Here is a 17,305-nt window from a genome sequence, read left to right as displayed (position 1 = left end):
GGCGCGCGGGGAGGAGGGGGCGCGCGGGGCGGGGGCGCGCGGGGACGGCGCCCGCGACGCGGCGGCGCCCGTCAGCGCCTGCGCCTGCGCCTGCGCCTGCGCCTGCGCCCGCGCCCGCTTGCGGGCCGACAGCTTGTTGCGCCGCTCCTGGGGATTTATTACTTCATACAATAATACTGTTGCGAGCGTATACTAAATTACTTATGGAGAATAACCGGATAAGCGCCCGTACATAACGAGGTCCAAGCGCAAACGGCATCGGATTGGACGTATCCTCAGGAATCCCGACTCTGTCCAAAGTGGCCCTGACCCGGAAGATGGCCGGCAAACGGAAACATGGTCGCCCTCGATTGATCTCATTTTATGATTTCCGGGGGCCCTTGCGGATACACTTGGACCCATAGGGATCTTTTGTGTGGCTTCCCCCTTAGGAAACATCCGTCTGCTCCTCGAGAGCTTTTTTGGTCAGTCAGAATGGCGGGTGTACCTAAATAAAATTAAATGAAAACCATACCATATTTTTGTACCTAATTTGTACTATTTAGAATATAATTATTCAAGTTACCGATTTCATTTTTAAGAAAAAACGCTAAGTGTACTTAATTGTACTTATTTATATAGACATGATTTTCTGAGTTATTTGAACTTAACAGATTAAACATTAAAGGTACTAAATCCTGGCGTAATAAAAATAATTGTACCTTAGCGTTAAAAAAGGCTAGGCGCCAATTCACAGAAATCTTCCTAAAAAAAAACATTTTTAAGACATGATTTTCTGAGTTATTTGAACTTAACAGATTAAACATTAAAGGTACTAAATCCTGGCGTAATAAAAATAAATACAATTAAGTACACTTAGCGTTTTTTCTAAAAAAATTATAACGCCTGCAAAATTGTAATAGCAAGCAAAATATAAAATGAGTAAAACTTGGAAACTGTTAGAATACAGCAATGCAAATACATGGAGAAACCACAAATAAAATGGCTCATATTATAATTGAATACGAAGGTACAAAAAAGGTACAAAAATTTGGTTTTTATAGAATTTATCAATAACCACGGGAACATAGCGTAATAAAGTTCACCCGCCATTCTGACGTCAGGATGGCGGGTGTACTGTTTTTTGATGATAACTTTACGTACCATGAGGTACAAATTATTATAATGGAGGTACTAAATTGTAGTACAAATTATGTAGGTACAAAAAAATGGTATGCTTTTCAATTATTTTTTAGGTACACCTGCCTGTTCCTGTTCTGACTTTCACCTTTTTTGACCATCTCCATATGTCGGATGATGGAGCTTATGGGTAGCCTTTTGAATTCTTTTGGTTCCAGATAGCTTGCTCCAAAGTCTATTATTCTGTCTGGTGAGGGCGTGACATTCACACATTAGGTGTTAAATTAACACGAGATAGGCGAAGAAAAAGAGATATTAACACTGTTAACATCTCTTTTTCTTCGCCACACATTCGACAATCGGTGTTGTCGGAGTGTCTCATCATGGCCAAAACTCCTTTGACCCGTAATGGCTCGTAAACACACCTGTTATAATTTGAAGTTGTCTCTTGCTTAGTTTCCGTAGCTTTTTGCTCCAACTGGAGTCTACTCCTTATATGAAGAGCTTTCGAGTGCTTTAGACCCGCCAGCAACTGTCCCATTCTTTTTGATGTCTAGTCTTAGTGCGGTCTTTGATAGCCATTATAATGGTTCCCTGTGAGAGCCCCACGAATGGTTCCAGACTAATATGGTTACTTACAAATCCAGCTCTGGCAAGTTCATCTGCATTTTCATTGCCTATGATCGCCCTTAATTTACTTGGCGCCGTTCTGTGGTTCAGCAGTTCAAGAGCTGGGCATATTGGGGATGGTTTGGGAGGAGGTTACCCGCCTCGGCCGAGGCACATCTATACTGCCCGGTTTGTGCGTGAGGAAATTGCCTCGCGCGTATGTTCGCTCTGTGTGGACCCGCCTAATCAGGAAAATATGCCTGAATCTCAAAACCTTTTCTAAATTTACTGCAGTATTTCTAATTCGGAAAATTTGAACACGATAAACGTTATATTTACAGTGAAACCTCTAAAAAAAATCTTTACATAAAAAAGAAAAAAAAACTATTATAACATGCTCAAGTTGGTGCCCTATTGATTTTCCGACAAACAATACGCCAATTTTCGATTCGCCGACAACGATTCGCACACGGGTTCTTTGGCCGAGTAACGATTGTCAGAATGTCATTACGCATAATAGTCGTTTGCACGAGTAGTCAATACGCAAAACATTGAATACGCATATGAACTTTTCGTACAGTAATCATTTAGTAACTAGTAATTGGTCGAAACACAATAGGTCGAATAATTATAGCCTCATAGCTACGAGTAGACTAGGACGTGACTAACCTACACAACAACTTTTATATTGAGTCTGATAAACATGGTTTTGATCAATTTAATTATATACTTATTTTCATTAACACAAATGACCATAAAAATGTATGCCTTGAAAGGAGCAATACATATATATATTTATACATTTCGGGGATCTCGGATCGGCTCTAAAGATTTCGATGAAATTTGTTATATAGGGGTTTATGGGGGGTGAAAAATCGATCAAGCTAGGTCGTATCTCTGGGAAAACACGCATTTTTGAGTTTTATACATTTTCCGAGCAAGGCTCGGTCGTCCAGATATTAAAAACCTATATTGCATAGGTACGATGGCCCACATGGTAGGTAACTGTCCATCGGTGGACCTTATTACCAAAGGCATAAGGTGCACCGGTGGACAGTCAAGAGTGTTGCTGTTTGTACAATACCTATGCTTTTATTCATATTTAAGTTAAAGATTGATTCAAACCTAAACTATTCTTAACGCATATACTTAAAAAACCGGCCAAGAGCATGTCGGGCCACGCTCAGTGTAGGGTTCCGTAGTTACTCTTCCGTCACAATAAGCTAAACTGGAGCTTAAAGTATAGTAAATTGTTAACCAAGGGATGAAACGGTACCTTTCAACAAATAGGCAAATTTGCATAATCAGTACCTAATTAAAGTAAGTCTTTTTATTATGAAGGGGAAACTTTTTGCGATTATGCACAGCTAAACTGATGATGTCCGCTATAGTTTTCATTTAATGTATTTCTTAAACTCTACTTCCACGATTTTTTTTTCATATTTTTTGGACCTATGGTTCAAAAGTTAGAGGGAGGGGGGACACATTTTTTTTCTTTCGGAGCGATTATCTCCGAATATATTCACTTTATCAAAAAATGTTTAATGAAGACCCCTATTAGTTTTGAAAGACCTTTCCAACAATACCCCACACTGTAGGGTTGAAGCAAAAAAAAAAATTCACCCCCAATTTACGTGTAGGGGAGGTACTCTAAAAAAATATTTTATTTTTATTTTATTGTACGACTTTGTCGGCTTTATTGATTTATATATCCATGCCAAATTTCAGCTTTCTAGCACTAACGACCACGGAGCATAGCCTCGGACAGACAGACAGACAGACGGACATGGCGAAACTATAAGGGTTCCTAGTTGAATAGGACCCTAAAAAAAGGATAATATTTTATTTCATCCTCTCTTAAGTCAGTTTTTTTTTGTAAAATGATTTTATTTCGAAAATATCGATGTATAAAATGTGAAACGTTATTCGACTAAACATTCCTTAAACGAAAAGATTACTCTGCCAAATGAAAATCGTCCAATAATTGTTCTGCTAATTTACGCAGAAGCGAACTGAACTGTATGTGAACCAAGAGTATGCGTAACGTTAGCCGACCAATAGTTACATCTACAAATGAATCACTCTGCGAAACGATATTCGGCGAATCGTTGTCTGCGAATCGATAATCTGCGAATTAATTTACTTACAGCTATCCTCGACTCCTTTTCGTCCTCGATAAGCTGCAGTAGAGGTACTCCGTCCACGATGAAGGTTTTGCCGGATTTCGCCTCGTACTCTGTTACTATTTCGCGAATTTGGGTCTCAATTTTCGGGAGCTAAAATAGAAGATAGCGGTATTAGACAAGTCACAACTGCTCGTTTATTCCATCACATCGCGAAGTAACGTAAATATACTAAGACCTACTTGAAGACATTAAACTATAACCCTATTAATAACAGATTTATTTGTTGAAAAAAAAAAAGTATAATTTTTAAATTATTATTGAAATGGCCAAAACGAGACTACACAATGGAATCGATTATTACATAATTATCCTTTTCATCTCTGAATAGTAGTACGAGTGGTAATTTTACTGTTGTTATCCAACCATTCTTGTTACTAAAAAAGGCGATTTTTTTTAAATGTAAGCACGGAAGGTCGATTACATATAGAGGTTTTTAATTTTACTTCTTTTTTTCTACTAAAGAAAACAGTTGAGCAGGCTCAGGCAAGGTTTGTACTGTGACTCACATTGACTTCGATAGCTTTCCTCTGCTTCTCCTCGCGGAGCAGGTTCCCGCCGCGGTTGTGCAGGCGGCCGGGCTCGGCCACGCGCGCGTCCAGCGCGGCCTGCTTCAGCCACAGCTTCCTGCGCGTCGCCACCAGCTCGAAGATGGGCCTGCCAACACAACAGTCATGCCATAAATGGTCTCGACTACTGCTTATAGGGAAATCAAGACTACTACGGTTTTGTACTATTAATGTCACCAAGAAATACTGAAAAGTGATAAGATAGGTGATAGGCTCGTAGGAAGTAAGTTTACGCTTTCTAATACTTCGTGTACGTAGACGCGATGTCATAACTGAACAATTATTATTATTATTATTTGGTTTTAGACAGGCAGCTGATGCTGGCACGTCTAAATCAAAATAAATAAATGCAGCAATAGCAGGAAACTTACTTGTGCTCATTGTAGTACTCGGTAATCGTATCGAGATACATTTTATGTATCTGGAGGGTCTCTGCCGTGAAGACGTCCTGGTGGTAGTACGCGAACTCTTCTCTTTGGGCGCTGGAGAACATCACGTTGTCCCACATGAGCTTAATTTCCGTCCGCACGTTCGTCACCAACACCTGGAAGAAAAAGAAAGTATGAGCATTAGAAGGCCATAAGTTAACAATATCTTCCTTAGGTTTTTGACGCTACCCTATAATAAATGAATAGTAATAAAGTAAGGGATTACATGATATTTATTTCTGTATTTAATTTCTCAGACGGCATTCAAGAGCAGCAGGGGCAGCAAAGATTCAGGAGTGGCGACTATAAACATGAGCTTGCAACTAAAGAAGACGCCCAACAAGGTATTCCAAGGATCTGGTTAAAATCATAAGGAACTGTTACGAGGCCAGGTCACGACCCATAGTTGGGGGATCCTTGTGAGAGGCCTATGATAAGCAGCCTCTGGATATCTTACGGATGATGATGATGCTTAACTACCTGAATCGTCTCGCAGCGCTTGATTTCCTCCTCAATGGCAGCTTCAGTGGCTGCATGGCAGCCAGGGTGCGCCTTGAGGAAGTTCTCTCTGTATGTCTGGTCTTTATCCAGACAGTCCCAGAGACCCTCCAGATGCTGGCGCAGTTTTAATACCTAAGGGACAATAAGAAAACAAACTCCAGAAACGGTTCAAAAGTAATTAATTATAGATAAGAAAGTGGTTCAATTTTAGTTTTTTGCATTATGATGATCATCTATCATTGTCAAAAATATCCCAAACAGCAACCCACCCGCTTATTGGTCTGGTGATATTTCTCCTGCAAGTCTTGCTGCAGCATGGCCAGACGGTCCATGTTCAGATCTGTCGACTTGAAGTCCACAGACCGGGAGCTGAACACCACTTGCTCGAACTCGCTCTGTGGTCTCATTTGGAGTTCGTCTGTAAATGGAAAACATTTTGATATTTCAAAGGGTATAAGTTAATGCAAAGCAGAAGTCCTAAAAGGCTACAACCATGACAATAAGTATAATGGTGCTCCCACACACATAATAAATCACTATCATGATGTCCCTGGCACACAAACACAACATTTTATAATGAAATTTATGTTGTTAATAAATTTTGGGTTTTTTATTGACTAACCAGAGCTAGACTATCTAAACACGTGGTTCCGACTTAACTTACTTACCATTAACATCCATAAAACCAACTATGTTATATTCGCGGCAATAAATAAAAAAATCGATGATCACTTACCACCGTCAATAAACAATAAAAATATTAATTTAAAGACAAGCGAAAAGTACCTTGGTCTAACTATGGGCAGTCACCTAACTTGGAAGCCTCACATTGATAAAATAAGATCAAAACTAACCTCCCTTACGGGCGTTATTCGGAAAATATCACGTTGCCTTCCACAAAAAGTAAAATACCTGATATACAACTCTTTGATTAAACCCCACATTGATTACCTGGTTGAGATCTGGGGAACAGCAGCAAATAGTAATCTAACGAAACTACAAAGATGTCAAAATAAGCTGATAAAAGTTTTGTTTATTTACAGCTTCCGAACACCAACTCGAAAAGTCTATAAAGAGTTAAAAATTATGAATATCACTCAATCATATTGTAGCTATAGTTGTAGCGTATAGCCTGTTTACGCAGTGTCCATTGATTATGATCCATACCCATGATTTTCTTAATTTCAATCTGTGTGCGCAGGAATATCTTGCAACGTTCGTCCCTCTTTGACTGCAGCCCTGCAAGATGGTTCCTCAACTTGTCCAACTCGTCTTGAGGCGGGAGCCGATTGTCTTGCAGCTCATTGAAGGTGACTCCGAGTTTCTCAGTCAAATCATGCTGCCATTCTAGTAGGCGGTTCATTTCAATCTGCCTCTGCTCTATTTGTTGTGTAAACCTGTGACAATTTTAGTCAATATAGTGAGCTAAGTATACACATAATGTTTTCAAAGTATTATAGTTTTTCCCTGCCTTTGTGTAAGAGGATTAATTTTTACTATTGAATGAATCAATTTTTTCTTGTCACATGCTGCATGGTTATGTTCCTCTGGGTCACTCTTAAAACCTGGGTTTTATGGTATTAAAATTAACAAAACAAGAATTTATGTTGTAGTTACAATATTAGCACAGTTTATTAGAACAGTTCTAATAAACTGTGCTAATATTGTCCCGTGGTAGACGGAACATAATATTAACAAGAAATAGTTGACCAATGTTACTATAATAGATGAATAGATGTTCCCACCCTCCCACCGCAAAAATAAATATGCAAATAAATATTAATTGCATGTAATAATACGCAAGTAAGTATAATGGGTTAGCACTGATTGACTAACCTAACACGTTATTAGCAAAGTAATATTTCTTGCTTTCATTAGCATGGATTTCTGCAAAGTAACGCCTGATTCTATTAATTATTTATAATAGAGGCCCTATAAATTATCTCTCATGCAGTTTTTATTGCATAGGTGCAGTAATTTGAGCACACCATCTAATAGGGGGGCCCTGAGGTCCTGTGCCTTCAACTTTGCCTGTCATTATTACACTTTCCAGGCTATCTGGGGAGCAACATGAGAGGTGTTCGAAATATGTAAGCATTTGGTCCTCGCATATAGTTGACAACAGAAGGACATGATGTCACAACCTAAAAAGCACACAAAAGCAAGCATGATGCCACACACCATTACACACACAACACAACATGAGCATAATTAGGTTAGATTAATAAGAATTAAGCGTTATACAGTCTTTTTGTTTTTGTAAGGTCCTGGCTGAATATCAGCGATGTGGCTTGCCGCGTCATCATGCTGAACCAGCACCTATTCTCTACCACGATACATGGTTTTGTATTTCTATTGTTTCAAGAATTGTAAACTAGTTTTTAAGAATCATTCTAAGCTGCATGTTCTTCTTATTGTCTATACCAGTGGTGGGCAAAGTACGGCCCGCAGGCCAGCTCCGGCCCGCGCGAGGCTTTCATCCGAAATAATTAGTATATAGCTCGAGAGATAACGGTTTCAAATCAAAATGTATTTATACTGCAGTTCCCTCGGATTTTTTGAAATTTTCTGGCCCCCCATGAAAAAAGTTTGCCCACCACTGGTCTATACCTACCTACCATGTATGTTGTGGAAACGAATAAAGTTTTATCTATCTACAACCCTCAGTATTGAGAGACCAACTGAAGAAGAGAAGAAAATATCTCTAGTTAAACAAATATTCCTACATCAAACTTACTTACCTCATTATCTGTTTTTCCAGCTCTTTCTTATACTCAAACAGCATCATGTCCTCTTTGTGCTCTATAATACTGATGTCTATAGACAGGTTTTTGCACAACTTCTTGCCCTCTTCTTTTAATTCTATAAGCAAAATTAAATTATTTTATATCAACAGTATTGACAATTATAAGATTAAAAACTTTAGTCATACTGATCAAACTTGAAACTCAACGAAGAAAGCTTACTAAAAGCTTATAACTTATAATACAAGCTAAAGTATCTTATCAGTGTCCGTTTACAACTTACAAGGTTTCAAATATTTAAAACCACCCAAGGTTTAAGAAATAGGACTACTAGAACAATTATTTACCTTCAACCTTCTTTTTCATGGTCTTAACTTGCCGTTTGGTTTCATCCAACAGGTCACGGTGGAGGTTTTCCTCAATCTCCACCAGTTGGTTTATGTTGCGGACCTTATCCTCGTATTCTATGCCGACATGGGACCAGTTCAGCCAAAGTTCTACCATTAGGCGACGGACGTTTCGGGATACTTCCTCTGTGACGCCATCACTTGATATATGAAAGTTTAAAAATCAGTGTAAAGTTTAGGCACGGTTTAGAAAAAGCAACTGCCAAGCCAAGTAACATTAGGTGCACTGTAACAAATCATACCAACAAGCCATGGTATCATTGACGTGACGTGTAATTTTATGTATTTTGGGGTAAAATACTTACAATAAATGATAAACTTCCTCCGTGAACATCGTGAATATTTTATAGATTTACAGCACAAATTTTATAGATTACAAGAAATAACAATGCATATAGATTTATTTAACCACAATTATTGTCTTATTAAATTAAAACACACATAACATTGAAACACTGATTTATCAAAGCACGAATGAAATTAGTGAAAAGACGTTTGCTTGTGGTTATTTGAAATACAATCGTTACAAATTGAAACCGTTAGAGTCCGGTTAATGCACGGCCAAATAATGTACATCCCAATAATTGGCGACCACTTTTTTGGACGCCAATTATCGGGTTGTACATTATTGCCCTGTACAAACAGTGGCTTCGTATTATTGGCCCGGACCAGTGTTGTCACATACAATTTTGCCGAAATGGTAGAACAGGGTGCAAAAATAGGTAGAAATGGGTGGAATTTAAAATGAAAAATAGGTAGATCTACCACTCAATAGAAGTACATTTTTATGATTAAAATGTTGTGAATTATTTATAAGTTTTTAATATTGTGACGTTAGTACACGTGTTCATTAAAGAAATTGAAACATAAGTTAGGATTTCCATTGTTTGTAGGTAATAAACCTGCTTGTATAATCTGTTTCTTTGGCAAGTTTTCATTAAATCAAATCTAAATTCGGTAGAAATTAGATAATGTTCCGTCACATGTATTGAGAATTGCTTACAATTGTACCATTTTGAAAAATAGGTAGATTTCAGGCCGAGGGAGGTAGATAGGTAGAACGCAGGTAAAATAGGTAGATCTACCAAAAAGTAGGTAGATGTGACAACACTGGCCCGGACCGAGCTTGTACAGCCTGATAACGCTCAACACAATAATACACGACCCTATAATGCGAATCCATTTAGTGGACGCCGAATATTGGTCGCACATTATTGGCCCGTACCGAGAATGCTCGACCCGGGATTGCTCAACCCAAGAATGTACAGCCCAATAATTGGCGTCCACTTTTCGCTACAAACCACAGATTATAAATATTTGACACATAGAGTGATATTCTAGGGATGGAGCGACGATTTTTAAGTTTATTTTAATTTATTTCTTTATTTCAGGCCAATTTGCCCATAGATTGTTAGTTATATACAGACTTATGGACGCCAATTATTGGGCTGTACATTCCTGGGTTGTGCATTATTTGGCTGTGCATTAGTGGCTCCCGTGATGATATGCTTTTTGATCCGTGCTGTGATTGGTTAGCATTAACGTGTTTCGTTCGGAAACACGTAAAACCATAGATTATATGAGAGTTTAATATTTTATTGCACGAAAACATATAATCTTTTAAGCCATTTTTTCAGTTGAAAAAAGCGGTAAAATAAAAATGTAAGCGCGAAGGGTGGTTGTCCCATAGAAAATGTGAAATTTGCGCCTTTTTAGGGTTCCGTAGCCAAATGGCAAAAAACGGAACCCTTATAGATTCGTCATGTCCGTCTGTCTGTCCTATTCTGTCACAGCCACTTTTTTCCGAAACTATAAAAGCTATACTGTTCAAACTTGGTAAGTAGATGTATTCTATGAACCGCATTATGATGTTTACACAAAAATAGAAAAAAAACAATAAATTTTGGGGGTTCCCCATACTTAGAACTGAAACTCAAAAAATCTTTTTTCATCAAACCCATACGTGTGGGGTATCTATGGATAGGTCTTTAAAATGATATTGAGGTTTCTAATATCATTTTTTTCTAAACTGAATAGTTTGCGCGAGAGACACTTCCAATGACCTTACAATTGTAAAATTTCAACTCAGGTCAGTAAGTTTGTAAAAGTACCCCTTTAAAAACTTCTTCCTAATACAACTTCCATCTACAAACGGCGTTGTAAGTGTAAGTAAACGGAGCTGATGAGGTGCGTAGGTACGAATATAGGAGACAAACTATCGAAATTATTACATTTTTGCCTAATAGGTATTTACAGACAGACGAAATTTTACACATTAATAATTTACGGTACATAATTATAGCAAACACTACTAAATTTATCTACTGCACTGATCATAGGTGAGCAGCATGGCATGAGTCTACATAAATACTATAAATATGAATATCTACGCGCTTGTAACTCCTCTGGAGTTGCAGGCGTACAATGGGTGAATCAACTTTTTTTGTTTTGTTATCCTGTCCCGTTGTCCAAGGGACAACAGTGGCACAGTTTGTTTGAAGAGACGTTGTATGCCGTTCTATTAACATGCTTAGTATGGAAATTGGTTATAACGACCACAAAAACGCAAGTTTAATACATTTAAGTACCATAAAATCAGTATTTCAATGAACTTTTGTCCCCTGGACAACTAATCGTAACCATGGCAACGAGTGGCGCTAAAAAGTTGATTCTCCCAGATAGGCTACGGAGACTGCTTACTATCAGGCGGGCCGTAAGCTTGTTTGCCACCGACGGAGAAAAAAAAAATCTGTAGTGTTTAGGATCACGCTTAAACGTCTAATTTCAACGATCTCTTACTAGGTACCGTTCGGAACCTTTCTTGACTTCAACAATACACACCTAAACATATTAACTGCCAGCAACCCGCTGGGTGGTTTCACTGTTCGTAAGCTCTTTTCGCCTACGGTTTTTCTCTTTTATGTAACAGGATCGTGTCAGGGTTAAAATTATGTTTTGATTCAAATACTATCAGTCATCACATTACACCTCCTAAACCATTCCGTCCCTGGCCAACACGCTCATGTCAAGTTACGGTATAGCTATCATACGGTATATACGGTCATCATACGGTAGAGATCGTGGCCGTGTTCTAGGCGCTTCTCTTCGTGCTTGACAGGTCTTGAGACGGTCATGGTATGATACGTTGCAGTAGGCATTATGAAGTGGGCCTAGGGAAGACCTTAATGACGGCTTCAAGGTACCTACTTTATATTTGTTTCATTGCAGGTAAAAATTACAGGAATTCAGGAAAAAAGCATATTTTAATTCAGAGTATATATTATTGCAATATTTGACTTCAAACTATTAAACTTATATTAAAATCTTCTAGATGTACACTAAAAAATAGTTTAAGCATCTTCTACATTAACTTAAAATTATTTTCTATTTTTCTTTTTTTTCGACATGCGGCGTAGTACAATCAGATCACCCTGGAAAGAGAACCGGTTTGTTAACAAAACAAGAAATAATTTTGACTAACTATGAAATAAGCTTTTTATCTCTATTTGTCAAATCTAAAATAGCTATACTTATGAAAACACACGTTATTGGCACAAATAAAACCTAGAACACAACACAAGTGTTCTGTAAGAGATCTTGGGATTAAAAGGGCTAAAGCGCTCACACATCCTACTCCTAAATCGTAAAAATGTAACCGAATCTAGTAAGAGTCTGACTGCAGTAATCAGGAACCAATAATTTAGGATCCTAAGTAGGACGCCAGTCAGGTGTTGCTTGCTTTTACTTTAATGCGATTGCATTACGGGAGATTCGAGAGAAATTGGTAATTCTTACTCTCGTACGTATCCCGATAATAATATTTATTTATACCTAATTAGATTAGTAAAAAATAGAAGATACAGTGACTGCGATCATAATTTTTTTTTTACTACCTCTAAGAAATATTTGTCCTCAGGCTTAGCAGCCTTGCTTAGCGCGGAGACAGCCCCGCCTTTGATACCTTCTTGCCTAGTGTTTTCTGACTATCCACTTGAGATCTCGATATCACCTTCCTGTTAACAATAGCGTCCATTGGATGTTTGGGGGTCAATTTCAACAGTACTAGTTTTTTTGTGTCATTCCGGTGTAATTATTTATTTACATTTCTTCGATGTTTCTTTTAATGTCAATCGACACCTCAGACTGTTCTTTGATAAGCCTCTTACAGAGCACTTGATATCTTAAGCCTTTTGAGAATTATCGGAGATTAAAAAATTGACTCGCACGTGAATGATAAGTATACACAGGAATGATATAACACTCCACCTGAATGACATTTTTCCACCGGAATGAAAAAAATGACTCGCACGTGAATAATAAATATGCAAGGGAATGATAGAAAACTCCACCTACTTTTGATATCATTCCGGTGTTATTTTCATTCTGGTGGGTATTAAAGCCATTTTACTACACCGAAATCACCGGAATGAAATTGGTGGAATGATAAACCGAGGTGAAATAAAATTATAAAAAAATAACTAAATCCCACGTTCTTTAACTATCGCGACATTTAAACTCACAAGTACAAAATACACGATCTGTAAATATTTGAAAAATAACAAATATGAAACAAAAAAGATATAGCAAACTCCGGAATGATATTTTTTTTGTCCCCGTAACATCGAAATGACATTACTACGTGTGTAGCGGATCTATTCGGCATCACATCGACGTCTTCTTGCGGTGAGAGCCACGGCATAACTGACTCTCAAAGTGCGCAAGAGGCGGGGGGGCGTACGAAGTCAAACTTAGCTAATAAACGTCGATGAAATTTGTCCGCGGTAATAAGGATTATTTTGCCGGACAAATTTCTTTACGCATAATAAAGGGTTTATTAAAGAGTTAGTAAGCAAGTATTTTAAAGGGTTCTATAGTGAACTAATAACTAATTTGATATCTTGTATAATTTTAGAGTTATGCGGCATTAAACAAGAATAACTGGGTTCCGGACAACCCACCTGAATGAAAAATTGGGCGTTTATTTATTTTTTTCAATTATTAAATTATTTAATATTAGTTATTGCCCCAGGTCGATAGCTAAGAGATGTTTCCAAAAAAAAATAGTATATGACTATTGTGACTTTCTGCACCAGCGTTTTCAGTCTTGCCATCAAATCTTATTGCTTGAGATATTCACCCCTTTATAAAATTGGGCCCTGGTGTAACATTATTAACAGAATTTTAAATGGTAAAATTGAGGAAAAATATATTTGACCGAAGCGTAGCGTAGGTCTACGTTTTGACTCGCGCAATCTGCTTTCGTATGTCCGGATGTTCTCCTCTACAGGTCGCAATTCTCAACCGATTCGCGTGAAATTTTGCGACCATATTCTATGATCAAATAGAATTTTTTTGTCGATCCAGTTTTTGGAATTTTTTCAAAATGGCGGAGTCATTGTACGTCGCGCCTAAACAAATAGCCGTATCGATATCATAAGAGTTTCCTCCTTGTGAGACATGGTTACAGAGTGATTTGCGAAAAATTCAGATATTTTAGAACGCTGGTTTAGGGGGTATTTAGATATTTAGATTATACTCGAGAATAAGTAGCCTAATTTCACTGTGCACCTATATCCATTCGTGGCTCAATTGGAATACACTAGCTTTACAATCATGAGGTTCCGGGCTCAAATCCCGAACAATGAAATCTTTTTTGTTTTTTTTTATGCACTTTAATTTCCTATTTTTTATTGACTAAGCTTTGTAACAAGGAGAGAGAAGAGGACCCTGGATCTATTCCCTGAATTGTAACATGTTGTATTTTTTTTGTATTTAAATTTCGTATTGTTGATCAAGCCAGCACGAAGCGCGAGCAAAGCGTATTCGTTTCAGTTTTATTGTCTGAACTTTTTTTACAGCCGTTAAAGTTCAAGGAGACGGACAGTTGCGCAGGAGAAAACGGGTTCATGTTTAAAAAAAATCTGAGCAGTTTTTGCATTTGGATTAATTTATCAACTTTGGCTTTGCTATAGAGACGTATAGTTGGTCAAGCAAATCTTGTCAGTAGAAAAACGCGGCAAATTTGAAAAATCGCGGGCTAGCAACACTGTGTTCGAATAATTCCAAAATCGCGTGTAATCTGTGTTTTATCTGTAGAATGTGGATCGTCCATCTTGTTTGTTTACATTCCGAATCGGTGCTAATTCAAGAGAAATTTCTGCTCCCAGCATTAAAATAAATATCAATATATTAAATAATATTGTGCATGACCATAAGCAAAGTCAAGATGCCTACAATGTAAGTAAAATCATGCTCGTTGATCTTAACCATTAGAAAATTTTGAGGTTATGATAATTACTTCAAGATCCCGGAGAATTTTTAAGATAATGTGCAGTTTTTTCTGTTTCAGGGTTAAAAGGCTTACATAAAGATAAAACGTATGCCTAAATATATCCAATAAGACCACGAATTGTGCCCTCGAAACCGCAACTGATTCGATTGTTCCCAATATCAACAGACGAAGTCCTCAAATATTTTCAAAGGTAACTTTTTTAAACAATCTTAAGACGTTTAAGAACCTTGATTATACCTACTTTCTTTCGCAACATCAACCTAATACTTCCATATGTTTGTTGCAGGATTAAAACTCGCCCAATATAAGGCGTTCGTAAAAGTTTCTCTTCATACAAAACTTACCTACGGCGGTTTACGTACATACGTGTACAACGCAAACAAGACGAAAAATAAACTTGTTAATTAAAAAAACTAAAAAAATTGGGACAATAGTTTAGATTATTATTGTAAAAGTTGTCCGTTTGTTAATCATCACGAAAATATATTATTTAGGCTGATTTGTTTCATGCACTCAGCTATTGCACATGTATACCTATGGAAAATCCTAGTTTATACTTTCTGAAGTCGGTATGTACCTATTTAAAAGAAGTTTTAAGTCGCTTTACCTGTTTGTTCAATAAATTAAAATAATTTATTCAGTGTGCATAATTTTAGAAAAATATTTTAACATTTAAATCATACCTTCTTTTATCCAGAAACAATATAACTCCATATTACTCACATGAGTGGAAGTTGTTAAGTTTCCATTGTCAAGGTATCTTTTATTAATATTTTGAGTACCTGAAATTGTGTCAGTTCCTGACAAGTCTTGAATAGACTAATGTGAAAGTTAATAAAATTTCTTAACAGCATTCTTCTGATATCTAAATGACTTTTTTAAATATCTACATATAAAATATGATCTAGCCAATACATGTAAATATCTAACATTTTTAGCCTGTATAAAAACAGTAGTGTGAGCAAAACCTTACCAAGCTAGCATGTAAGAGTGGTCTCAGAGATATTGGAATATCTCTGTACTATAAATTAGGCAAATTGCTTTAGACTAAGTTTTATGTGTAACTACTACTATAAGAATACATTTTGAAACTTGGAATGGAAACTTTAAACTTAAAATTACAAATTTTCAAACAGATCTGTTTTATGCTTAAGATGCAATAAGTGACTAGGTACAAAGTATTCTGATGCTTGGTTGGAGTGGACCAGTAACATTGGTAACTTAATGATATTTTTTCAATGAATGGCCTGAATTAAGTGTAAGTAAGCTAAAGTGACCCGTATCTTAATTGCCTTGAAATTAAATGAACACCAAAATATCTGCAGTTGTGTTTTATTTATTTTTAATCTGTATATTTATATAAATATATTGTAAAACCATTTCAAAATTACACTGGTATGTGAATGTGACATTGTTCAAGAGAAATACACTAATTTACAATTAACAAGTGGCATAATTATTTTCTTTGGGCTTCTTCAGTTTCTGAACTGATGTTAAAAACAGCTTTCTACCGTGGTGCTCATGTTCTCTTTGCTCCCTATTTGTCTTCTAAGTTTGCTAAAACAGAATAAAACCATATCAAAATGATGTAAATAGTCCAGATATTTGATATTTAATAAGCCCTGCAATTGTGACAAGAATAGTTACAGTGATACCCTACCAGGGCTACCGCTGCCAGTGATGGCTCAGGGGTTACTTACCTAGGTTTTAATATTTACCTATATAAAACAATGGATTGTTTTATTCTAGTTAAATTCAGTAGTATAGGTACCTACTAACAGCTCGTTTGGTAAAAAGTACTCAAGTGCAAATGCCTTAACCTTTACATTTATTTAGCTATGACATCTTCATGTTTAAGTTGAATATATATGTAGCAGATCTGCTCCTAAGCATACCAAAGGTTAAGAATGCGAGCGCTCGCCTTTTGCGTCCACCTTTTACTAAGCATACAAACCTTTATTTTAATTCAATCTATTGATATATTTTTCGATTGTACCTACCTAAATATGTCCAATTAGCTTTTGAAGGTTGCATAAAGGAGCATTTGTATTGCATTTTATCGTGATATATCTTTAATATTGAATTCCAACCGAGAAATCTGATAATATATTAAAATCCAGCTACCTGCGGAAGCAATGACTTGATTCAAACATTATTTTCTCCAGCATAGTCCGTTTGCAAATAGGTATTTTTTGATCTCGTTTATCATATTGATTGACATCGTTTTTACTCCAGTTTAAATTGTCCCTCTCATAATAATAACAATTTCCAAATGCTTCAATAAACCGCGAGCTGCAATTTTAGTTGACGTACGAAGAGCGCGCTCAGCGGAAAAAAATATGTTTCGGTTCGATGTACATTGCTGCTTTTCTTAGCGCAATACTGCTCTGTGAGTGTTGCCATACTTCAGTTTGCTTTACATTGCTACTGACAGACTTTGCTTGACAGACTAT

At 36.9% G+C, this 17,305-nt stretch overlaps 1 protein-coding gene and 2 long non-coding RNA genes across 3 annotated transcripts; 1 reads left to right on the top strand and 2 right to left on the bottom strand.

Moving 5' to 3' along the window:
• LOC133533691 (protein regulator of cytokinesis 1-like) lies at positions 1–9,224 on the bottom strand (the record flags this gene model as incomplete). Its single annotated transcript, XM_061873067.1, has 10 exons — positions 8,866–9,224; positions 8,501–8,700; positions 8,151–8,271; positions 6,577–6,806; positions 5,679–5,827; positions 5,389–5,541; positions 4,852–5,024; positions 4,421–4,568; positions 3,876–4,004; positions 1–147 (listed from the first exon to the last, which is right to left on the bottom strand). Coding segments are annotated over exons 1-10 (1,479 nt in total), but the record flags the coding sequence as incomplete, so codon positions are not given.
• A 4,539-nt stretch (positions 9,225–13,763) lies between these two features.
• Positions 13,764–15,416, top strand: LOC133526000 (uncharacterized). Its single transcript, XR_009800659.1, has 3 exons — positions 13,764–14,797; positions 14,910–15,042; positions 15,139–15,416. It is a non-coding gene; the product is annotated as an uncharacterized LOC133526000 (long non-coding RNA).
• A 751-nt stretch (positions 15,417–16,167) lies between these two features.
• LOC133525994 (uncharacterized) lies at positions 16,168–17,305 on the bottom strand. Its single transcript, XR_009800658.1, has 2 exons — positions 16,977–17,305; positions 16,168–16,409 (listed from the first exon to the last, which is right to left on the bottom strand). It is a non-coding gene; the product is annotated as an uncharacterized LOC133525994 (long non-coding RNA).

This window comes from Cydia pomonella, chromosome 1 (assembly GCF_033807575.1).
Source record: "Cydia pomonella isolate Wapato2018A chromosome 1, ilCydPomo1, whole genome shotgun sequence".
Classification (NCBI taxonomy): domain Eukaryota; kingdom Metazoa; phylum Arthropoda; class Insecta; order Lepidoptera; family Tortricidae; genus Cydia; species Cydia pomonella.
Note: the sequence above shows the minus strand (reverse complement) of the source record. Positions and strands in the feature narration are given on the sequence as shown.